This window comes from Anarrhichthys ocellatus, unplaced genomic scaffold (assembly GCF_004355925.1).
Source record: "Anarrhichthys ocellatus isolate YVR2014 unplaced genomic scaffold, GSC_Weel_1.0 scaffold13, whole genome shotgun sequence".
In the NCBI taxonomy this organism is placed as follows: Eukaryota; Metazoa; Chordata; class Actinopteri; order Perciformes; family Anarhichadidae; genus Anarrhichthys; species Anarrhichthys ocellatus.
This window is the reverse complement of record NW_022280043.1, coordinates 2,452,526-2,478,082: the sequence shown is the minus strand read 5'-3', so window position 1 is coordinate 2,478,082 and position 25,557 is coordinate 2,452,526. Positions and strand designations below refer to the sequence as shown.

Sequence of the window (25,557 nt, the reverse complement as noted above, 5' to 3'; positions counted from 1 at the left end):
TATACATATATACACACATTTGTTGCTCATGTGCCGTAATTTCAACCCAATGCGATAAGTATGAATTAAAAAGAAGGAAAAGGAGAAAAACAGAAGGAATGGAGAAGAAATAAAGGGAGGAGATCTGCCCTCACTGACAGAAATTATAGGGTCAGACATGGCACCAACATTATGGGACTTGGAGCGAGAGGATTGTATATTTGCATAGTGCATACGCGAGGCACGTGTGTCTGTTTATATAGCAGATTATACTGTAGATATATACATAAGTCTAAATGTAGATCTACTGTATATATAACAATAGGTGTTGTCACTGGTTTATGGTCTTACCTATTTTACAGTAACGTTTTTTGTGACAAGTGTAAATGTCTCTGGATATTTCTGTCAACATGAGAGTAACCGCAGTGTGTGTGAGCACACGTGTGCTGTGAGACTGCAGCCAGCGACGGCGTGTCTTCTTGTCTCCGTCGGGGTCATTGTGAACCAAGTAGTGCCTCTCTCCAAATATAAACTAAACCCAATTACCGATCCTCACTACTGTCTCTGTTCACACAAGCTGGCTTAATACAATCTTTACATTTTCACACAAAGTGTGCATTCTCACCGAGCAACAACGGTTTCCTGTGTTTTGGAAGCGATTGGAAGGAGCTAACAAACTGTCACTTTGCTGCATTCCAGCGGTAAAAACATGCTCACCTCTACTATGTTTTTGTGTCTCATGAGGGTTTTCTTTTGATGCCTATCAGATGTCATTGTCAAGGAATGTTAACTAATGATATAATTGAGTTTAAGTGTGTGTCTTGAACTTAAAAACACTCTGCTCGGAAAAGAACCGTTTATATATTGTTTTCGAGTCGAGATATCCCGCATATGTCAGTGGTTTGTAGGAGCCAGTTTAAGGTTTGGGTATTCCCCTTATAATATTTAAGGGGAACGCCATTGTAGTGAGTGACCTGAGCCACCAAGCCTATGCTGATGTCTTCCTTTCTTTTTCCTTTTGAAAAGCAGCAGAATAAGCTGAAACCCTAGTCCATTTGTATTGTCAGGACAAAGAGAGACCATTGTGGCAAGAGGGGTGGAGGGGAGCTGCTGGTGGAGGTAGGGGTGCAAGGGGTCAGGGGGGGCAGAGAGGAGTTAGTCAGAGACTGACCCATGCTGGGTGGAGTGTTGGGGGTTCGGGGTGGTGGGGGTGTGCAGGTCAGGTAGCGTGTTTTTTTTCTTTTCTCGCTCTATCTGAATGATGAGCCTGAAGTTGCAGCAGTGTGCATTTATCCAGCTGGAAGAGGCTTCGGTAGCAGAGCAGCAGCAGGGTGGGGGAGGTTATGTTTGGAGGGAGGGAGGGAGAGAGGGTGAGTGACGGGGAAGCCAGTGCACTGCCTCTCTCACGCTCCGGACAGGAGTTTATTCTGCTCCAGCTGCCTTCACCACAGCACACAGAGAGCTGGAGAGAGAAAAAGGCACGGGACCTGTTGATATCACCAGCAATGACTTACAGCACTTACACAGTGGATTGTACACTGGATTTTGGCGCTTGGAGTTGATGACACTTATTTATTCATTGAAGTTTGGTATTTCGTCTGGTGCCTAAATGCTGTCACTGGGCAAAATGCACTCCAGAGCAAAGTCCCGGAGTTGTGACAACTACCTGAGTATTAAGGTACGAGCTTTAAATATGTCTTCATTACAGTTTTACTGAGACTTCTTGGAAGTTTCTGTTTCTTTCTGTGCATTTATGTGTTTGAACTCTTCTGTAATCTTGTGTGTTATTGTGCACATTCAGGGGACGTTTTTTAATGGCTCAGCTTGTACTTGGCTGATATTTTGACTTCTTGCTATGTAGCCAAAACATAGCGGGTATTATATTTGTATCAGTTAATTTTCTTTTAGTTTCAATTATATTATGCCTTTATTTTCTTGTTTGCTTCAGTAACAGAATTTCATAAGTCACACTGTGTGTAAATGTTTGCATTTCGTCTGCTGCTCTCAGATACTTGCCTGTTTGTAGTAATCTGTGTTCACTTCGAAGGACATTGGCAGTGTAATTCTTCATTGATGGCCCCTCAACATGTTCTCCAACGGTTGCACAACGATTACAAACTGAATGTTGTGACTCTCTGCGTGATTAAAGACACATTAGGTGTGCAGTCTTGACAGGGAGCTAAACACTCGAATTGAAGACCAGATAAGTAACATATATTTTAAATCTTGAATTTCTATTTTCAGTAGATACAGATATTAATGTTTTTAACCTGTGTACCATCATCAGCAGTGGTGGGCTTTTATCTGCAAACAACAAAAGAATGGGGTCAGTGAAATACACAAGTTTGTATCCTTTCTGATAAGTCAGGTTCTTTTATCATCCTCCCACTTGTTTTGGTATGCAGCCATGCTATATTTACTCTGCAGAGGTATCAACAGACTTTTGTTAGTCTCCTTTGTCTCTCCTGTCACTGCTCATCACCACTCTGATTGGCTGAAGGACCTCCATTCACTTTTTGTCTTCTTTTTGTTGGGGTTTCCTTTATGCAAAGGCCTAATCAAACGTGAGAATCCACGTTTGCTGTATAAAGTGCAACAGCTATCTAGAGGGTCTGTCAGCGCTGCTGAGGAACAATATCCTGCCAGTGTTTTTGCATCCTGTAGGACAAAGTCATTAGTTGACTATACATAAATCAAGTCTTTCTGATAACCAACGTGGGAATCTTTCCCTCTACTTCATTAGGGTTCAGTTTTCTCTTTGTCTTAATTAAAAAGGAACATTTTCATCTTGTTTTGTGCAGTATTTTTTAATGACCCAGCTTGAAGAAATATGTAGGCTGTACACTTAACATCTTATTATATAGCCTGATGATTAGCAGACATCTTTCTCTTATGTGAATTAGGGAAATTATATATAGTAACTTCTGCTGAGAACGTTGGGCCAGTTTATCACCTCCAGACTTCCATCGTTGTTGATCCCGCTGTCACCCCACAGACCCAGCTGTGTTTGCAACACAATCAGTGTTGGCCTCTCTGGGTTAAAGTTTATCTGCTGAGATAGCATTGTAACATTTACTAAAGTGTCTTTTTACAACATTCTAATATTGTGACATTGTCCACTGAAGAGCGTGTTCTGTAGTGTTCATACAGGAAGAGACAGAGTTTATATGTGTCTTATGTATGTTCGTGTGTGTATTCAAGTACAATTCAGTTTTACTTTGTTTTTTTACTAAAAAAAACGAAGTAAGTTAGTATGTGTCTTTAGCTGAGACACTCGTTAAAAGGCACTTGTATGAAAGCAGTCGTCAGATAAAGAATCTGCAATCTGCACTGATAGCTCCTAATAAATTCAATTTAATAGAACAATATTTTTTATTTCAGATCTTTGTCAGGCATTATTAGTAATGTTACGTCTTGAATTGTTGGGAGTTGTTTACATAATGTTTAGCTCTTTTTTCTGACTTTATACCACAGCCCCTCTCCTCACCTCTCCTCTCCTCCTCTCATAAGATAGGATTTCTATTGCTCCGGATCAAAAGCTGAATCAAATTGTAGGTTGAGTGGTGAGGTCTCACTAGGCTCTTTTGTTGACGTCCTGGCACCTGGCAGCGAGGCAGGTCTGAGCAACCTGTGGTCTTTGTCAGCCTGCGGCCTTTGAGGCTGTTAGCAGGCTGGTTAGTGAGCAGTCTGTATGGGGGCTCCAGGGCTCTCTTGTTACACTCCCCTGGTGGCTTCATGCTCCACTGGAGGCCTGGTAGGCAGCGCCTTTTGTGTCCCTGACCCACTAAATTTGTCAGTGACCACCTCTCGCCCGCTCTCTCTCTCTGTCTCTTAAGGTTTCTCGCTCTTTCTTTCTCCGTGATGCACCCCTTATCTCTGACCTTGATTCATTTCTTCTTCCACTTTATAGTGTGACACATGCTTTAAAAGGTGCTGTACTTTTAGAGTTACTAGCTAATATAACATTTTCACATGGTATATTTAATGTCTCTTATATAATTTACTTATAATGGCTCACAAACGTTTACTTACATTGCAATATTTCTAAATAATAAAGAGTGAATTTCATTCAGAGACAAAATCCACATCGTTCAGCTCGCTTACTCGCTCTGTGCACCTTCTGAACAGCTGGTTTACTGATGGTGCAGACAAAGGTGTCCCACCTGGAGCTTGAAGCCATTAATTACCACCTCAGTCCTCCATCACACAGGCGGCCTCTTACAAAGACCTGGCATCACAAAGGGTGGGACTTCCCAATCTGTTCCTGTCCTGGCTGAGGGTCTGAGGCTAGAGACACACAACCATACACACTGCATTCCTCTGTGGCTCAGAGCGGATGGGAAGCTCAGCTCTGGTGGCTATAAGCTCAGTAGTTCTGCTGAGACTTGCAGATATGTCTCCCACTAGCCAGGTGACACTTTTTGAAAAGCTTCAAATGCTTACGGACAATAGAAAGCGATACATGTTGTACCTTATCTAAGATGTTATCTACAGGGTGACGATGTAATGTTTATTTCCCACTACTCTCAATGTAAACATGGTGTTATTGTTCAGATAAGTGCAGTTTTTTTGTCCATATTGTAGCATCGGATGACATGGACAGCCACTCTTGTGCAGCAGGCTGAATAGCATTTGATTGATCATTGGGCACAGGTCTCTGCTATGTTGAGTAATCGCTCATCAAAACACTACTGATGTCACTACCACTGTTTTTTTTCTGTCTCGGGAACCTCAAGAGAAACTGGTGTGTCCTAACTATGTAGTGAGGGCTTTCCTCCCATTGTTAGCTTTCCTCTAATAAAACACCATGTTATTCTTCTCCTCCCGGGTGCAACAGTGACTAATACCCAGAGACATTTTTGTCTCACTGAAAGCAGGCTGACTGCTAATGGAGGTGGGCGTTTTGTTTCAGGGCACCAAACACTGTACGGCACATACCACTTAGAGAGGCGGAGTACACAATGAGCGCCTTGTAGTAGAGTCGTGGCATGTGTACCAATGCACTGAACTGTACTCACTCTCCTCTAATTGATGGTGCTGAGCTGCTTAGATCAACAGGACAGATCCTACAAAGGGTGAAACATGGGCAGTCTGACAGGCTAAATTCACCAGAGCACAGGCGATCTCTTGATTTCTAAGCATCCTTTTTTTTTTAACACACTTTTATTGTCATGTAAATGCAGCGAAGACATTCAAGTGAAAGTTAGGAGCTGCGTCCTCAACCCCTGCGTTCCTCAGCATGGTACACAGTTGTCATAGTGTGGGACTTTGCCTGGCATTGCTATCTATCTGTGTGGTTATCATTGGAGGCAGATGTCTCTATTCCACTGTTGTGTTCCATTCGGAAAAGGCCAGATAGCAGAGGGATGTTTGGCCTTGGCTCCGACTGCTGAGAGGAAGGTCATAGCCTGAACCGTGAGCATAACTACAAGACCAGGTCAACCTCATCCAGGACTGCTGTAATCCCAAATGTCCCTTCTCATCCCCCGGACAAGTTGTAACTAACAGTGTCCAACATGTCATCTCTTCTGGTGGGAACAGGTGGTGGTGGGCCAGGTCGTGTATGGGTCAGATAAAAGTCAGCGATGACATGGTTGTTATTAATGGGTAGCATTGCACCATCCCGGCCTCAACTGGATTCCAGTCTGTACTTTCCAGTTTTGCTGTTTGTGTCCGCTGACAGTGACGTCACTCCCACCGGGTGTTTCCCCTCTTGCTGATGGAAAAATGGCCGACATTTCCTGTCATGTTCAAACTTCCTGACTGTCTGGCTAAGTGGGATCTTGCTCAGTAACTCATGGGCATATGCAACTGCATGTTCATCTGGTTGAAATCATGTACAGTAGGCAGATGCCTTGTTATTTGGTTATAGTTGTGCAGCCTTTGTATGATATTTTTAACCATGCCAGTGGCATGGCTCTTGTGATGGTCCGCCTGTTGTTTGATCGGTCCACTACTGTAATAACAACTATTGAATGGATCAGTGTGAAATTTGGTACAGACATTCATGTCTCCAGAGGATGAATCACAACAATGTTTGTGATGCTCTGACTTTTCCTCAAAGGCCATCAAAAAGTTGTCATTTATTGAAATATTTATTCGATGGATTACCATGGAATTTGTGTTTACTTCTAATTAGCAAATGCTAGCATGCTAACGTAGCAAACTACAATGATGTATGTGGTAAGCATTGTAAGTGCTAAATATCAGCATGTTAATATGTTATTGTGAGCATGTTAGCATGCAGAACTTCAGCATTAAACTAAGATCTAAGCCCCGAAAGTACAGCCTCACTGAGTCACTAGCATGGGTCACTCTTTACACAGGATCACAGGAAGATTAAATACATGCGGGGAAAAAAATCTGTCAGAATTAATGTTATATTTTCTGACTTTCTCTATTGTTTTTGTGTGTGTGTGTGTGTGTGTGTGTGTGTGTGTGTGTGTGTGTGTGTGTGTGTGTGTGTGTGTGTGTGTGTGTGTGTGTGTGTGTGTGTGTTTGAAACGCTGGATACTTTCACCACTTCACGCCTAGAATGAAACCCTGAGTGGGAAATATAATTCTTTGATCGGCCTGCACACAGCCCATGTTCACACCAAGGCCATAACCTGTGTCGAGATAGACATTGCTTTGTTTTAAAGGATCACAAGCCAAAAAGGTGGGAGACCACTGGTTGACTTCCATGTCCATGTAGAAAGTGTTTTAGTGTTTTGCTAAATCTTGAAAAAATGGCCTTTGATGGGGCTTTTGGTCTGGACACATTTCGCACAAACGTCATCTGAAGAAAGATGTCCAACCTAATCCAGATATTCTTTTACTCAGGACACTGAGTCTTTGGACAGCTGTATCCAGAGCACCTTGTCGGCCCTGTACAGCCCCTTCAGTGCCACCGCTGCCACGGTCCTGTGGCAGCTCTTCAGTGTGGTGGAAAGGCAGTACCGAGGAGACGGCCTCCGCTGCCTCATTGACTTCCTGCTCCCTGCCAAAAGAATCCTGCAGATCATCCAACAAGAAACCTGTGTGAGTTGTTGCTAGATGTGTCACCTCAGGTTAAATCGATATAACCTTCTGTGATTTATTTCAGATTTCATTTCAAACTGATTTACCAGGTACTAACCTTAGTGATTTCCTGCAGGACTGTTGGAAATCAAATGTTGAAGGACTCAACACTAAAAATAAAACCAATAGTCCCACTAAAACATGTATCCGTGTGTCAGGACATGTCAACTCATGTCCTTCCCGAAACACTTCAAACATTCAATTATAAATATCTTGAAAGATAAGCAGCTGAAGTGATAAGACAATATGTTTGTGATAAAAGAATGTGAGAACAGTGCTGCTGAGTGGGAATATATTTTCTGAGTGGGAAGGGGGAGCATCAGACTGAGACAGAGTTGATTATTGTTCTGAAAACAAGCTGAAAAGCAGCCATCTTTCTCTGAATAGGGAAACAGAGGGAAACTGTGGTCTGTTTGAGAGGCTGCCTTGGACTCTTGGGCCCAAAGTGAAATTCAATATTCTCTCTCACAAGCTTTGATTGCTGTGGGTTAGGGCTCTGCAACCAAAGCACTGTAACTTTATTCCTCTGTATTCATCTCCGCTGTGATTACACTGTGACGATAGCCACAGCAATAGTTTCACCTAAGCCTAGCCCCTGAGAACAGCTTGCAGTGCTTGAGAGTCTTTATATTGCAGGCAATATGAGAGGCTTCAGAGGAAGATCACATCCTCAGTCTTTGACACGAGATGAAAAAAGTCAACCCTTGAGCACAGTGTCTTAGCTCTTAGGTTCTGTTTTTTATTCTGTCACAGTAAAGATTTGTGTTGTGGATGCTGCGAAACCAGGCCTGATCAGACAGGTTTTCCTCCTTCGTCGAGTGATCGCTGACGGTGATTCATCCAGTGCGTCCCATGAAAACATCTTGCAGCTCCACTAAAGTTAAACATGTGTTTGAACACAGCTGTGCAGATGTCAGTCATACCACAGCTAAGCCACGACGCACAGATGATAATCTTTTGTGGGAGTGACTGATTTCTCTGTTTTCTCTCAGGTGAGGTTCAGAGGATTGCTGTTCTACCATGAGGGGTGGCCTCTCTGCATCCACGAGAAAGTCGTCCTGCAGCTCGCCCCTCTGCACAAAGTGCGACTAAAGCAAGGAGACTTCTACCTCCAGATTGTTCCTTTAGGCCGCAAGACTGCTAAGCTAGTCATAAAATGTCTGTCGGTCAGTGGGCAGGCCATCACAGAAGTCACCGTCGCAGAGAGCATGTATGGCAGTGTCTTCACAGCTGAGTTCTTGCAGAATGTAACACGTGACCGTAACCTGCACCCACTACAGAACTGTCTGCTTACCACTGGTACGGCTGTGTACAGGACGCCGTGGAAGAACGTGGTCAACCCACTGTTTGTCAGCAGCACGGCGGACGCCATCATGCAAGCACGCTGCAGCAGAGGTGGCTTCCGCGGCCATCTCAGCACCTGCAGCACCAGCGGATCCACAGGCACTCTGGACAGCCACCGCAGCTCCAGAGAGTCTCTGCACTCTCAGGGAGCTGACTCCATCTTCTCTGAGCCCACCTCCCGAAACAGACACCACTTGGACCCCAGCAGTGAGAACCACAGTGTTGATTCACCGGACACTGCTATACCTATCATTAAAATTGAAAGATCCACTGAAGAGTGTGGAATAGGAAGTGAGGATAGTGGTGGGAGAGAGAGCAGGCCAGGGTCCAAGATGCTATCTTTTAGTACGGACCTCAGTAACCCTGGCCCTCGACGACGCCTCCCAAGGGACTCTGTTGCATTTGAGAGCAGGAGACTTTTCAGGAAATCTTACATGGAGGCCCTGCAGAACCCCATGAGCCTCGGGTCCAGCTCTGAATCCATTCTGGAGGAAAGCCCAGAGCATGGTGCTGGTCTAAGAGAGAGCTCGGTGACACCGGGGAGCAGCCCCGACACCCGGTCTTCCTCCAGAGAACATTTATCTCGGAGGTTGGGTAGCCGGAGCTGGCTCAGTGGGGATGACTCCAGACCCAGCACACCTTTGCTTTACTTACAGAGGGGGTTGAGGAGCGCAGAGAGACGGGCGGAAAGACGCTCAAAGTCACTGGAGAGGACTAACAAGGCAGGCCAGGTTAAAGGCCACCGGGAACGATCCTCTTCTGGAGGCTCGGCTAGCCCCTCCCCTAAAAAGCTTATCAATGGCTACACTCTGCGTTTTGGGAAGCTCGATTTGGAGGCGGCTTTTCCTGGCTCTGAGAGGAGAAACAGCAAAGAGGAGTCAGGTATGTGATGCTGCACTGATGTTTCACCTTTTGATTTCTTAATGTCTCATTGTACAAAAATCCCATTTAAGTTGCTAATATTACATGCAAATACTTTGTCTGTTGGCTTCACCAGCAGTAGAAAGTACAAAAGTACATTTACCCAAGTACTGCACAGTTTTGTGATACTTGTACTTTACATTTCAGACTGTATTTCAAGTAATATTTTTTATTCCACTGCAATTATTTCACAGCTTTAGCTAGCAATAACATGTATTACAACACTGATGTACGGGGGGGGGCATGTTCCTTCATCACAATGAACATGGGCACTGTGGTTTTTTTAAAAAGTACTTCCATAAAAACTCACTATCACCCATGGCTGAAATAGTCCCCAATAAACGTCTAAAAACTAAAGGCTATTTTGGGAGATTGGTTGGCTTTTTTTGGGAAATTAAACTATACATTTAAGATTCTTTCAAGATTTAAATCTTCAGTAGGAATGAGTGTTGTATATATTATGGAAATATATGTTTTTTTTCTCCAACAGTGGTTGAATCATTATAACAGTCCATGACTCATCATTTCTTGCTTATCAAATAATCTCACCTGAGGGTGTTAAAACCACTCTTAACCACTCTATCACCCGTAATAGCCAGATAATGGAGGTTTCTCATGAGGGTGTGTAATTATACCCCGCAGCAGGAGCGGTTATTCATCAGGTGGCTGCAGTTGGAGTCTAAGTTGAGACAACACATAACTCTGAAGCATTGACGCTGCCATTCGTGCCAGATTGCTATTCAAAGCCCACTGTGTATTTTTTGGCATGTTCAGTGTACAGGTACAGCCCTCCCCTGGAAACAGAACTTACTCACAACCCTGTGTTTTCTTTGCTACTGTCAGTCTTTGTTTTTGGGTTGGTTCACACAGGGTAGCTCAGGAAAGCGGTGATGTGAGAGTACCACCTAGGGAATCAAGCTGTTTTTTCAAAACACAGATTCTTCCGTGAATTGAAATGTGCGGTGAAGAGTTATTTCAAATCTCTCAATCCTAACTTTGGACAATGCTAGACCATAGTTAGTACTGACTTTATAAATAAAGTTGATTATACGTTCATTTAAATATGTTAAATACACACCTTGCAGCAAAAATATAGTAGTTAAATCACATCACTCTTTGTTGCATTCCTGAGATTACCTCAGAGGGGATTGTGTTTCAGCTGTTGTAAAGCAGGTTTCCCACAACGACATTTCAAAGGCAACAAAGGATCCTGTAAACCCTGTAAACCAACCACAGGGACCCCAGCATCCCACAATGAGATGACCCTACAGTGTTATTGGGGCTGGGGGCTGTACTGATCCCAGATGGGTTGCCTCATTTACAAAAGTGTCCTTTGTGAATCAAATCAGCCACTGGGGGTTCACGAAAATAGGCCTTTCAAACTACACCTGTGTCTTTGGAGAGACCATTCAGTCCAGAAACACAAGACCTAACCTGCGCTGACTCACACCACTCTGAAAATATACTCCAGACGGCTTACATTACTCATTATATGAGCCAGCAAACTCTGCAGTATCAAAAAACCTCCTGTGTGATTTATGTGATCAGTAACTTAAAGCTCCAGCAACCAGTGCAGATTTAGCCTCTTTGACGGCCTACAAACGTGTCCCGCAGACTACACGAAAAACAGACTTTCACACAGGACAATACTCAAGAGGCTTTACTCTACGTTTGTCACTTCCTCTGAAAACAAAGCTATTTAGGAAACATGCAGCAAACACAATCCTGGCCACACAGTCGCACAGGAAATGCACTGACTGTTTGAAGACAATAGAGTCTGAGCTGGGAGGGTTTACTGTCACAGAACAGAGCAGGACAATACAAGAGGCCTCGAACTGTTTAAAAAGACAACACACAACAGGTGTCCGTCAGACACAGATATATCGGCAGAGCTGGTTGAGCAATGGCCTATCAAGGATTTATGTTTATTTTCCAAGGCTATTCATTCTTCGATGTCTGATGTTTAGAAAGGACCTAGTTGCTTACTGTGGCTGTAGGAACAGGAATGTCTCTGTTGGTCAGCTGTTCAGTCCACCGTTTTGGTCCAGACTGAAACATCTCAAAAACCATTGAAGGGATTAGCGTGCAACAGACATTCATGGTCCCTAAAGGACGAATCCATATTCATGGTCCCTAGAGGATGAATCCTTATACCTTTTGGTGATCCCAACACCACCAGGTCAAATTTTCTCATTGTATAGTACTTTGGTTTATGACCAAATACTGGCATAGCTATTAAAATTCCCATCAGCCTCAGCTTCACTTTGTGTTAGAGCTTCATAGAAAATTCTGGCATGCTAACATGATTAACTAGGACGGTGAACCCACACCAGCTAAACATCAGCATGTTAGCATGCTGGTACTAGCTTTGATGCTCAAAGCATCACCGTGCCGGATTATAGCCTGATATAAACTCTATAAGGATTTGTTTTGTCTTGCCAAAACAGGTAAGTAAGTAAGTCAACTTTATTTAGTACAGCAGTTTTTACAGAGCAAGATCCCAAATTGTTTAATCCACAATAATAAACATTGAATAAAAAAGTAAGACCACAAAACAGTAAAAAGAAACAAACTATGAATTAAAACCCAACAAAGAAGCCTCAACTCAAGGGTGTGTTGGTAGAGGAGATCTTCTGCTGTTCTCTGGTCTACTAAACATGGGGCGCTACGGGCCCAGGTGTGTACCATGTCGCAACCCCTGCAAACAGGAAAACAGCAAACATGGCAACCAAAACAGACTTTTTTACTACAAATCAAATACCTGGAGCTTTATTAACAAATAATATGACAATTATTTCCAGTTATTTTTATTGATGAATCGTTTTGCCAAGAGGTTTGAGAGAATTGTTAAAAATGCAAATTACAGTTCTAGTCAAAAGTAAAATAATCAGATGTCTTGCTTGGAAGCTAAAACCAGAGATTCTTAAAATGAGCTTGTGAAATGACTGATATGATTGATAAATTATCAAATTTGTTGCTGATTCATGTTCTGACGATCAAATTGTCGATTAACTAAATCACTGTTGCAGCTTTACTGTGTACTGTGCATACTGTGCTATCCATTTTGACATTCCTTCAGTACTTAGCCAAGGCACAGTGAAGTATCCCATTGGGTATACAGTGATACTATGTTTCGCTGCCTCAGGAATAGGATCTGTGTCAGGGGCATTCCTATAAACAGAGCCTCGAGGTAGAAGACTGGCGAGGATGATGTGAAGAGTGAGTTACCCGTGACTCAGGCTGACTGAACACCTGGTCTGTGTGATGAGTCAGGGTGAACTCACTACTAGAGCACACTTGTGTCAACACTAACAAACACTTGCTTCATGACGTATTACGATTAGTACTAAGGTGGAAGAAAGCTTCTAAATTTATATTGATTGCTCTGTATTTTTGTACAGTTGTGGCATAGTAAGTATCACTCAGACAAAGTATGCCCACTATTTATACTTATTTCCTCAGGACAGCGCGATGACACCATCAGCAGTGAGAGCAGACGGCACAGGTACAGTGGAGAAGAGCCATACAGTCCAAAAGCTGCCAATGGGACGGCAATCAGGCCGGCTTCAGCATCAGCCTTCCCCAAACTGGTGTCGGAGGTCAATGAAGAGCTACTCTCATCGGGTGCCGTGATCCTGCCAGGTAGGGTTAGCGATGCGGACACGGCTGATGCTTTCATTCATCTTGATACATTTCTTTTTATGCATTTCAGTTCATTCACTTTACAATGAAATACGACATTTCCATTGCTTATTACCTTCCATTCACTTTGTAAAAGTTGCTTTTAATTCCTGATGTACCCCACGTCTTCTCCACTGCTGGGAAATAGCAGCAGGCCTTGACATACACTGCCATTTTTCTCAAATTAGTTCATGATCTTTTGTGGGAATTTTGAGCAATAGTTGTTTATTTCTGGACTGTGTTTGGACTGTGGTAAAAGGCAGAAATGCAGAACTGGGTATTCTTTTTCGGGCCATTATTTTTTGCCCCTTCATTTTTAATTTAACAGATATTTAAGAAACTTAGAAAGCACTTTCTTTCTAAGTAACTTTAGATTCTAATCTAGACATAGAGAATAACATTGACGTGATTTAGTTTAGTTTTAGTTTATTTATTTGCACAATTTAAAGAATACACAAACATAACAGAGATACATATTATTACAGTGCAGGAAGAGGCAGGAAACCCACTGGGCTTATTTGAAGCCTCCACCTAAATAATGTCAAAATTTCACAATATTATAGAGAACACAAAATGAATAAACATAACATATGACTACGTAATACTGATGTCAAAGTATTTTAACGAGTGATAACACTGAGCTCCTTAAAGCTTAAACATTCCTGACATAAAAAGTGTTGACCCCCTGCTGGCATTTACTCTTCCAGGAAACAGAGATCGCAGTGGGAGGGCAGTGCTACAGGTGTGCACAAGAGCTCAGGTGTGGGCAGGTGAGAGTTGCACTGTCAGTGACCTCACCTGTTTATTGGGCTACTACTATTCCACGCTGCGGTAAGTCACGCATACTCTGGGTTTTGTGTATGTTAAGAATAACTCCAGTAACTTTCACACCTGTCTTTTAACACCTGAGGTGAATGCGGCTGCTGTCCCTTGCAGTCTTTATTAATGCATTTAGCATGTTTCCAATGTTCCTCAACAGTGTAGTTGTTATTCAGAGCTTGTAGATGAATGAAAAAGTCAGTAGCTGTTCTTAGATATTTGTCTTTCAAGTGTAATTGGAATTATTGGATTTAAAAATGTCTCTGACCCAATCTATAAATATGTCAGGTGCTTGACAAAGACAATACACTCACGGTAATACTTTGGTTTCAGGAAAGAAAGGCGTGATCACGGCTTAACTGTTGTAATAGACAGCAGGAGGCAGCAGCCTGTTCCAGCTCTGTTGTCATCTCTGTCTGAATTGCAGGTGAGCCCGCAGTGGAAAACACGTAATTACCCTCCAACACACACTCAAAGAGTTTTCAGGCCCTGCTAAATCTCCGTTGTCTTCTGAACTGTATTGCTATGTCTCAAGGTTATAACACTATGGCATTCCTTACACATATCTTATTGTTCTACCTCTCAGTCTCGGACTCAGTTAGTTTTTAAATGTAACACACCTTTAAATTCATATTGACTGCAGTTCCAAGACATGTTTCTAAAGAAAAGGCTGGCCTCAGGGCTCTAGTGGAGAAGCCTGTGCTTACTTGTCTGTTTTTAACCGCACACTGGGAGCGGGCCAGCTGCAGCCGACTTACAAGAGACATATCATCATGCTATGATGATGAGTTTTCTGATGTCGGGATGATAATCTTGTAAACCACAACACATGCACTGTAAGTCAGTTTAGCTGTACAAATTCTACATGTATGTTTTTTATCTTATTCACTTATGCAAATGTTTGTGCATGTTTTTCTCAGGCGTTAGCACCAAATGCACTTTACACTGTTCTCTTCCTGGTGGACAAGGAGACCGCAGCCAAATCTGAGAGAGACATCGATGTACAGGTAAATAAAGACATCTCATCATCAGATTGATGAGAGGTATTTCTATTAAGTGATGTATTTAGATCTGATAAGGGATTTGCAATAATTAAATTAGTTGTTACTCGATTGAGACTTGATGAATTCCTATCTAATGTTGTCGCTGTAGGCTGTGATGAAACAGATTATCAAACTGAGTGCGTGTTCGTGCTTTTCTTGCCACAGACTGAAACAATGTCATCTCTAAAAGCCCTGCTGAAGCACATCGACCAAACCCAGCTGACACGAGACCTGGAGGGCACCTTCCAATACGACCACAAGCACTGGATCCACTTCAGACAGGTGGGTGTGACGGAGGTGGCTGGGCGTTTTAAACATATCTGTAAACTTACTCAAGAGCTTGGTGAGCGTGGATGTACCTTTCGAAAAAAAGAAAAGAAAATTCAGTTGTTGGGTGTTTGTTGTTCCTAAGAAAAAAATTTAAATTGTAATACTTGTGTTTTGCCAAAAGTTATGTGTAGTGACAAGAAATGGCTTCTCTGGGCCAGCTTTGGCCATTCTTGAATCGATCCCTTGCATTTCAGGCAGGGACAAGGACCAATCTTTGACTTTTCTCCAAAACACCCTGTCAATTTTAATAATGGTGACGGGCTCCAGTCATTTATGATGTTTTGACACTGCTAGTGCTAATAATCTCCCTCAATCTCTTTCTCTCTATCTCTCGCACAGAAAATTGACCCGTTTGCCAGCAGTTGTAGCGCATCTATCTCCTCCCTCCAGGAGTCTATCAGCACACTGAGCGGCAGCGGCAACCTGAAGACCTCGAAGGTCAGACCCGTCCCCCCGCGGGCACTCTTTCCTACTGAATTATGTGTCTCCACTGATTCACAATAGCTCTCTGCTGGCCTCTGGCCTCTTAACTGGAGTAAACAGTTCAGGAGTTTGTTTTATGGTTACCTTCCATGATCTTTGTGCTTTTCTTTTGAGTTTTAAATGAAGCAGATATTTCACTTCATTCATTTTTACATCCTTTCTTCATTTGATTTTGTTCACCACTGTGCATGTTTGATTCAGGAGGTATCTGAGGTATTGGAACAGCAGAGGCATCTCATGAAGTGCGTGTTAGAGGACACCCGTCTAAACAGAATGCGTCTCGAAGGAGGAACTGTCCTCGCCCGCATCAGGAAGGATGAGGCCTGTGAGAATGAAAACTACAGGTACTGAAGAAAAAAGGGTTAGACTCTCAACCACACGAGCCAACATGAGTGAAACCTGTGGTGATAATAAAACAGACTTTTCATAACCCGCTCTGTCCTGTTATTGTTTTCTTTGTGCATTTAGAGATGCTGTCGACATGTTGAATGCACTGTACAACCAAGTAGACGAAGAAGTCCATAAGCTTGTGATCCTCTCAAACAAGTCTCAGAAACAGTTGGAGAGGCTGCTGAAGGTGTGCTCGTTTGAGGAGCAAACCCAACAGGTGAGCTTCAACTATTTCACTCTTGACATTGTTATCTGTGCTGCAGTTTTTCTCGTTCAACAATCGGGATATTCTTGTTCTCTTTCCAGATCAAACTGTGGTTCAGCGTCGAAGGAGAGAAGCAGCTCACACCGTTGGAATCGCTAATGCTGTCTGTGGCCAAAGTTAAGGAGATGCGAGAGAGCTTGGGCCAGTTTCTTGAGGAGTCGGTGGTAAATATGGACACACTTTTTAAATACATTCCTCGTGGACCACCTCCTTTGTGTAATTTTGGGAAGACAATCCGTGCTAAATTGATCAGTTTTGTCCGTTTCTTGACAGCACCAGCAAAGACACGGCCTGCAGCTGGTGAAAGAGTCTCCAGAGTCCCTTCCGGGTTCGGTTCTCCTTGACTTTAAGCAACATCTGGGCTCCATCTTAAGCAGAGTGGAGAGGAGGAAGACCCAGCTAGACATCCTAACCAACCTGTATGAATTTTATGACTCAGTAAGTATTTAAACCTAATGTGGATATGCTGTCAGAAGTTATGCTACATTTAAGGATTAGCATGTACTTAAAGTCTTTAAATCTCCTTTACATCTGAAACCTATGCCAGACATTTTTCAGGATTAACCACGCTGCGTCTCTTAACTATGTTATAAAGATTAAACACTCTTTCAAATCTGTAGGCAAACCAGTGGATGGAGCACTGCCAGGATTATTTTGGCCACCTGAGTCCAGACACTTCAGGCGTTGGACTTTTGCCATCTGTGGTGCAGATCCTCCAGGATTACTACACCGAGGCCTCCAAGTTCTCCGTGGACAACTTCAGCACTCTCAACAACATGGTGCTCTCCCTGGAGAGTCCTCAGCAGCTGCAGCAGTGGAACACCGTGTGGCACAAATGCCAGCGGACCAAACAGCAGTTGGAAGAGACTTTGGCCGGAGCCATGACAGCAGCCCCTAACTCCACGGCTGTTGACACGCCGGCTTCTTTAAAGACTGCAGAAAGCCAGACCGCCACTCCAGAACAGCATGGATCGAAACCGTGTGTGCTGTTACCTGCGATAATTACACCATTAACTTTTGAGGACAACAAGCCTCACTCTGCTGGGCCTTTCTCCAAGAGCCCAACCAGTTCAATCTCCTCTTCCTCACACTTCACCTTTCCCCCCGAATGCGACAGCAAACTGAGGCAGAGTCCATCCATGTTTGACGACACAGACAGCGACTGCACCATCGACTCGACCATCTCATGCCACTCGGAGCCCGTCTACTCCGGTGCAGCCCGCCTCCGCAAGCAGCCAATGAAGAAGATCATGAAGAAGACCATGAGCTATGAGCTGAGCCCGAGGGATAGTGGTCACTCAGACGTCAGCCACATTAATGGCTACACGGGTGTGTACATCAAGGGCTTGGAGGTGGCTAATAACGTGTCTGCAGAGAAGAAGCTGCAGAGACCTGACTTAATGAGCCCTGCATTAGGACGCAGCCGCAGCATGTCTACGCCCTCCAGGATCAACAACAGACGCAGTGACGGAGAGGGCAAGAAACAGAGCAGGTGAGGAAGTGAACCACTGATACTAAACAAGACCTGGGATGTTGCTTTACACATATTAAAAAGTGTATATAATTTATGAAGAGAGCGTGGACAGAATACCAGAAAAAACAAATACTATGAAATCATTTTTGGGTTTATTATCTAAAGTTTAGTATTGTATTAATCATTTTACCAGTGCATCATGAGTACTCTTACAGCTTATCTTTTTGTTGTCCAGTAAAGTACAGCACATAATGGATGAGATGATCTCCACAGAGAGGGAGTACGTTCGCTCTCTCAGCTACATCATTGAGCACTATTTCGCCGAGATGGAGCGCCTGGACTTGCCACAGGACCTGCGGGGGAAGCGCAGCATCATTTTCGGGAATGTTGAGAAACTGTGGGACTTCCACAGTCAGTACTTCCTCAAAGAGCTGGAGTCATGCGCCCACTCCCCGCTGTCCATCAGTAGCTGTTTTCTCAGACACGTGAGTCCAGACAGTCAGTAAGTCAGTCAGAGTGTCCCGAGGCGGCACGCGGACAGCCTAAACACAGCACTTAGGTCTAGTGGCTCCCAACAGCCGGGACTGTAATGATGTGTTGACCTGTAGTTACTGACGTTTTTCAAAACAACGAAATGCAAAGTGTCAGGGTTTCACTGTCACACTGTTGTTGTTCCAATACCCATATAGTCACTCATCAGCAGCATAATGAACCCATAAAATGATATTTTCAGTCTCTTGGGAGCTGAATCATTCATTGTGTTTTGCAAAGCATACTGAAATGCATACTTCTTACTGTGGTCAGTGTCGTAACTTGTTCATCTTGTGTGCAGGAGGATCAGTTTGGAATGTATGCCCTGTACAGCAAGAATAAGCCCCAGTCCGACGCTCTGCTCAGCAGCCATGGGAACGAATTCTTTAAGGTGCATCTGGAAACTCACCATAACATTCCTCATAGAGTGGCAGGTCACATGGCATTGTATGTTGGTTGTACACTAAATAAATGTAAACATATTAGATTCTGAGCAATAGGTAATCACAGATAAATTAGTATCGGAATATATTACTGCACTGAATTATAATGACATGATATTAAAAATTCTCAACACGAGGTCCAACTTCCATGATTTTGAGTGTTTTGTTCACATCTCATGGCCTTCGTCAGCAGATGGAGCTGCTCAGTTTTCATGGAGATGATAGGCGTGACCGTAACCCCTGTTGTTGTTTCACGATTTGAACTGGGATGTTTGAGTTAATGTAGACACAATGTCAGTGTTTGCCCACCAGCGAGCACTGAAACGTTTATTTTTTCTAATGTAAACTGTGCCACACAGTTCAAGTTTTCGACACATTTATTTAATAATCATGTTTAAAGGATTCTTTGTTTACTAGTTTATGTTGAAAAATGAATATTGCCTAAAATGTTGCTTTTTAAAACTCAAATTTTAAACATGGGTCAAAAAAATGTAGCATTGATTATAATCTAATTAATACATGTCCAACACTCAACATGGCTGCATTAAATCAACATCAATTAGCTAAAGGCTAATAAACAGAATTGACATTTGTTCGACTCACTCACAACATTTGCATCCCTATATTCAAAAGACACATTACACAATAATAATCCATCTGCTTATTCCGCTCTCCCCAGAATAAGCAGATGGAGCTCGAAGACAAGATGGACTTGGCGTCCTACTTGCTGAAGCCCATCCAGAGGATGAGTAAATATGCGCTGTTGCTGAAAGACCTGATCAAGGAGTGCAGTCAGTCCCAGGAGCAGGAGCTGAGCGACCTCCGCACTGCAGAGGAGATGGTCAAGTTTCAGCTTCGCCATGGCAATGACCTGCTGGCTATGGATGCCATTCGGGCCTGTGATGTAAGAAGAAATACATGAGCCCAGAGCCATGTGCTGCTGTGATGAATATTTTGATGTCAGCATGAAAACCAAATGCTACTCAACATTATTTTCTGGCAAGACATTAAACTATTTTGGAAATGGAGGTTATCTTGTTATGTATACAGCAGATTGAGGTCAGAGTCCGACCAGGAATTGTATTGTTCTCTCTGACGCATGTGAACGGCCATGTTTCCTCTCCAGGTGAACCTAAAAGAGCAGGGTCATCTCCGCTGCCAGGATGAATTCATAGTCTGGTGCGGACGGAGGAAATACCTCCGCCACGTCTTCTTGTTTGAAGACCTCATCCTCTTCAGCAAGACCAAGAAGATAGAAGGAGGATATGACTTTTACATCTATAAACAGTCCTTCAAAGTAAGAGTTTATTGTTTGAGGATCACTTTTGGTCCCTTGAATAAGGATGGTTGAGTTAATGTTTCTTTTCCATTCTGTTCTATTTAGACAGCAGAAATAGGTATGACTGAAAATGTCGGCGACAGCGGCCTACGCTTTGAGATTTGGTTCCGTCGGAGGAAGTCACAGGACACGTTTATACTCCAAGCCAGCTCTGCAGAGGTCAAGGCTGTGTGGACAGCCATCATAGGGAAGATTCTGTGGAGACAGGCGCTCAGAAACAGAGGTGTATTTAATTGTGATTTTGATCTGAATATATATGTATATGTGACATTCAGGCCCTTTATCCCATGTAAGACTAAGGTTTTGTCATTAAAGATTTCCTTTTCTGGATTCCAGAGTTGCGCATGCAGGAGATGGTGTCCATGGGGATTGGAAGCAAGCCTTTTATGGACATTAAGCCAAGTGATGCAGCTATCAGTGACAGAGCCATTAACTATATCATGAAGGGGACAGGTGAGCTGTCCTTGTACACTTCATGTATTTGAGCCTCAGTATACTTTTATTATTCTTATCCCTTTTTCTCCTTCTCTACAGTTTGTTGCTTCTTCATGATTCACGTTGTAATTATGCACAAAATTTGCTGAAACCACAAAAACTTGGCTCTTGCTTTCAAGTGTTTTAATGCCAGTAGTAAAATGACAGTTTTGTGAAGTTACCCCACCAGCTGTAATCTTAAACATACTGATTTGAAGTCATTACAACCGCAGTAAGCTATTTTACATTACCCCTCTTTCATGGCTCACCGGAGATGCTGATTCATGCCTCAATTATCATCATTAACAACCACAGGAATGTTCAAATGTTCATTCTTGTCACTTTTCATCCCTCCCATGATCTCACAGCTCACTGTGTTTGTCTCTGCCGACAGAGGCTAGGACCAGGGCGTCCATTGCGGTGTCTTCGTTTGATCACACCACTTCGTTCAAGAGACCTCACTCCACAATCTCCAACAGCAGCACCTCCTCCTCCAGCAGCCAGTCCTCCTCCTCCCTGCTGGGCTCGCTCAATCTTCACCTTTACTCCTCACCCTCTCACCCGCACACACATCCATACCTAGTGACCAGTGTTCCCTCCTTTGCCCAGTGGCCCTATGACTGCATAGAGGAAGATGAGCTGGAGCAGGACACCGGGAGCCAGCCCTCCATGAGTGAGTGGCTACTATATCTTCTGTAGAACCCAAGGCAATTTTTAAATTGCATGAAAATACATAAAAGTCTGTCTAACTTGGTGACTGCCTGCATATTGACTGAACTTCCTTGAACTCTTGCCTCAATAGGACATTAATGGAGTCATTTGTTGCTTTATTCAGTATTACAGTATTGATGTAACTTTCTCTTTGTGTTGCAGTCACTGAGAGCTCAGAGACGTCCTCCCAGTGTACCTCCAGTGACAGTGTAACAGGCCTGAGTACCCTCACTATACCCGGGCACGCCAGCATCGTCATGGACTCCTACAACAACGAGTCTCCTACTTTCCTGTGCTCCTCCCCGACTTCCTCCTCCATCGCATCTCCTTCGATATTCCAGAAAGAGGAAGAGCTCCAACCCCAGGGCACCAAGTTCATCACAGCAGTGAGTGCTTGATTATCTTCCTTGTTATCTGTTTGTACTAAGATTAACTAAAGTCACACCTCTGCTAACATCACGTTGTTTCATGAGAGTGTATAATGAGAAGTACAGCTCAGATAAACCACAGCTGGGGTGACACCCATTTATATTTCGTTGCTCTCTCTCAAGTCAAGTAAATGTATTATTTATTTAAGGCCTATATAGAGGTGTGAACACTTCATCCCAGAACATTTGCATGTTTTTTGGTTCAGGGAATGTTAACTACATGAAGTACTTACAAGACGTCTTTCTTTAAAAGATACTCAGTTGGTTTCAATCTGCAGCCTCACCACTAGATGGTGCCACATCCTACATGCTAGACCTTTAACTCTTCCCCAAATTTACTCCATAATATTATATATTTTTTACTATTGATGTTGTGAGTCACCTTAAGCCCAGCTGTGAACTACTAGTATGGATAATAATTCAGCCCAAAATGTACTGTATTCCCACTGGTACATGATAAAATGCATTCAAGTCTGGGGCCTTTGGTATATTTTATCTTGTTTAAATACATACATTTATATATTTGTATTCATTGTACTTCTTTATTCTCTTTGGAGTTAAATTGAAGCTGCATATCATCATATTGTTCTGAGGTGCACTTGCTTTCTAAATGTAGTTTTACTTTTACGCAACAAAAGTGAGGTTTGAAAGGGCGATTAGATAACAATATAACACCATGTTGATTATTTGCTTAAAGATGCCTAAAGCCAGGAACATGACTGGTTTTAAATTCTGATTATAACGTTAATTTGGCTATGATTTTTAACAATCCTGTAATTGGATATATAAAGAGCTTTAGACCACTCAAAGCAGTTGCAATTATATTGAACACCACAAACGAACCAGACCAGAGTCCGCTTGGAAGTGGGCCGAGACCCACCTTTTCAGGCGGGTTCAGTTGTTGGCCCGCACCAGGATTCAATTGACAGCTTTCACACCAGCCCAAACCAGAACCAGACTATCTGACGAAACGCTCCAGGGTTCAGTTAAAATGGACCAAACAGGTTACGTGTGAAAGGGATCTACGTGGAAGAGAATATTTGAAGCTTCAGTTTCACTCACCACCTTTTTGCTGTTTTGTTTTTACCAGAGCAAGGCCTCTCATATAGCAGTAGGCCTCTCTACTGTGGTCTGAGTCAGAGCTGAGGGATTTTACCTCAGTAAGTAACCATTGTCACCAGTTCGGATATGTATTGTTCACTTCACAGACTCATTAACAACTGTGAAGAACCCGACTGACTACTAATCTGTGTGAAAATGTGCGTTTGGTGCCTCTGTTGTGTGCTGCATGGCAGTGTGTTCTGCTGGGTTAGGGGGCTCTCCTCCTTATGGGTCGTTTGTTTTCTAAACTTCTGGCTCCCGTTCATGTTTTCCTCTTATTTTCCTCCGTGCATCCGTTTGACATGAGGGTGAAATTTGTGTTTTCAAGAGTTTCGTGTATGTTTGAACACACGCACGCAAGCAACTTTTGTTTTGGGGCTTTGGAATGCATTCATGATTTTTTTCGTTTTTGTTGATGCCTGCGTTTTATGTTTTTAACAAACTGTTTAACTTGTTATTTTTATTTGTCTCTTATTTTTCAAATCAACTTTTACAGGATTTATTTATTTATTGTAAAACCACAATACAATACCAGATTATATGCATCAAATATTTCAATGCAAATGGCAGCATAAAAACAGGTGACCTGGAGGTTTTAGGAAATGGACTGAGCCAAATGAGAACCGCCTCGCTGTTATTTCATTTAGGCAAATTTAATTTTTGTGGAATAAATAAGACCTTCGGTGTTGCTCTTTGTTGTAGCACCTAAATGGCAGTAAAACACTCAAAATCTATACTTTAAAAAAAAGATTCCCCCTGTTTAGATATTGCTTTAAATGTATGTGCTCAACTTTAAATTTTTTAGTAGGAAACAAAATACACTCTTAGATACATAATATTGTCATCAAATAGAGTAAAGAAACAAATGTCTGTTTGCTGCTTTACATGTTTTGATAAAGGTTAAATGTTTTTTAACATTTTTAATACTTTCAGATATGCTTCCCTGTTGCACATTTTAGTCTTGCTTTTTTTATGAAACATTCTTTGTTTGTTTTTCAAGCTCTAGTCAGTGGTAGATTCATTCTCAGTGTATTTTCCTCAGTAAAGCACTGTAATCTAGTTAAAACATTTAGCAGAAAGTAATAAAATGTTACACATTTTAAATTAGTATGAAAGATGAATACAATTTTTGACAATAACATTCCTTTAGCACTTCAGGAAAATATATTGTGTTCCCCTTTACTTTGATTGTGCTGCCAGAGTAAAGCATCTAAAGACAATATCATCTGAAAATAAGTTTGATAATAAGATAATAATGTTGAAATGGCTTAAAAAACTGAAATTGGCTGAGTTACATGTTCAATTTTCCACAACTCATTTTATCTCCAAACGACCGTACGAGTTACATTTTGCTCAAAAGCAACACTTTTGTTATTACTGACAGTTTTACAGATTTAGATTTACTAAAATGTGTTTAAAGGAGTTTTAACAGGCCCTTTTGTTGACTGACATTCTTAATATTGCATGTTGACCAAAAAAAATAACTTGAGTGCAAAAAGACGTTTTTCTAAATCCCCTTTCTCGTGTGTTCCTTCTGTCTTCATAGCTGTGAAGTCCTGAAGCTGAATGATGCAACAGTAGTTTGTATATCAGGACAAGGAGATGAAAAGAAGAGTCCAGCTTTGCAGCACAAAGACTTTAATGGATGAACCACAACTATTGTTTGACATTTCATTATGATACTGTAAATTGGAAATTGACACATACTTTACACTGCCATGATGGTACGTCAGTGGTCTGTACATTTGTTTTAATGAGCTAGATATGACTCTGTGTTTATACTGTAGATGAGGTTTTTTTTTTTTTTTAATGTATTTTACATACAAACAAAAAATAGCAGGCAGATCTATCCAGACAATATCTTTCTTTTGTTGCCAGTCTTCTGTTATGACAACTTTGTACAGGTGATTAAAATGTTTAAAACATGTTGTTGTAATCATTTCTTTGCCTTTTTTACTTGGAATTAAGTATTTCCACCAGTGGCTAATGCCTATAACGCACAGATCCTTCATAGTTCTGCAAAGCGTCCTTTGTGTGCAAGAAACTGGAAGTGTGAGTTTATCTGAAAACACATTGCAGATATTTCCACTGTTAACAGAGAAGTGTCAAACCACAAACACCCTCGCATATAGATCGATGAGGCCCACTACTACCGGTGCTAAGAGAGACACAGAGGTTGAAGAGTGGTTTCATGAGAGAAGCTGACATTCATTTACCACAAGTCTTGTGTTCTCAGTCCGAGTCAAACATCAGACGCCCGGGCTGTTCAGCAGGGATTTCAGCTCCAATATAGGCAATTGAGACAGAGCAGAAAGCCACCCGAAAAAAAACTAAATGTCGGCTAAGACAGTCGCCTAACTTCTTTTACACACTAATATATAGCCCCCTGGTCATTTATATACAGACAGTTAATTTGAAGTATTCAATTCTCAAATGTCTTCTTCGTTAGGTTGATCATGGTGATTTGGTGCGTTTCTCTTTAGAGAACCAGAAGCAAAGGATTGCAGAGAGAAAGACCTCAAGTCCCAACACACAAAGTTCCAGCACCTCTATCTGTCAGAAACACAAACATTATCAAGTATGCATTCGTTTTATATGAGCAAATATATGTAATATCTATTGTTAAGTAAGCAGTTTGAAGTGTGTAATTGTGTCATACTCGTTACATGGTCTTACCCTCAAATGTTGATCATTTTCGGGACTCCAGTGAGCCAGGTCAACACTTATCAGACAAGCCGAAAC

General features: G+C 42.3%; 1 protein-coding gene across 2 annotated transcripts; it reads left to right on the top strand.

Moving 5' to 3' along the window:
* On the top strand, window positions 1-25,556 carry plekhg4b (pleckstrin homology domain containing, family G (with RhoGef domain) member 4B). 2 transcript variants are annotated; one of them, XM_031853122.1, is made up of 24 exons: window positions 1-1,657; window positions 6,802-6,999; window positions 8,031-9,264; window positions 12,766-12,945; window positions 13,692-13,815; window positions 14,137-14,230; window positions 14,724-14,810; window positions 15,012-15,128; window positions 15,516-15,614; window positions 15,861-16,003; window positions 16,128-16,266; window positions 16,356-16,478; window positions 16,588-16,752; window positions 16,935-17,806; window positions 18,024-18,273; window positions 18,621-18,710; window positions 19,442-19,666; window positions 19,889-20,059; window positions 20,147-20,324; window positions 20,438-20,554; window positions 20,970-21,248; window positions 21,449-21,672; window positions 22,805-22,874; window positions 24,362-25,556. In XM_031853122.1, exons 1-23 carry the CDS (start codon window positions 1,589-1,591, stop codon window positions 22,847-22,849), a joined length of 5,223 nt encoding a protein of 1,740 aa, XP_031708982.1. In that variant the 5' UTR covers window positions 1-1,588; the 3' UTR covers window positions 22,850-22,874; window positions 24,362-25,556. The 2 variants fall into 2 exon arrangements, with proteins under 2 accessions (XP_031708982.1, XP_031708983.1); XM_031853123.1 differs by lacking the exon at window positions 22,805-22,874.
* The last annotated feature ends 1 nt before the right edge of the window (window position 25,557 follows it).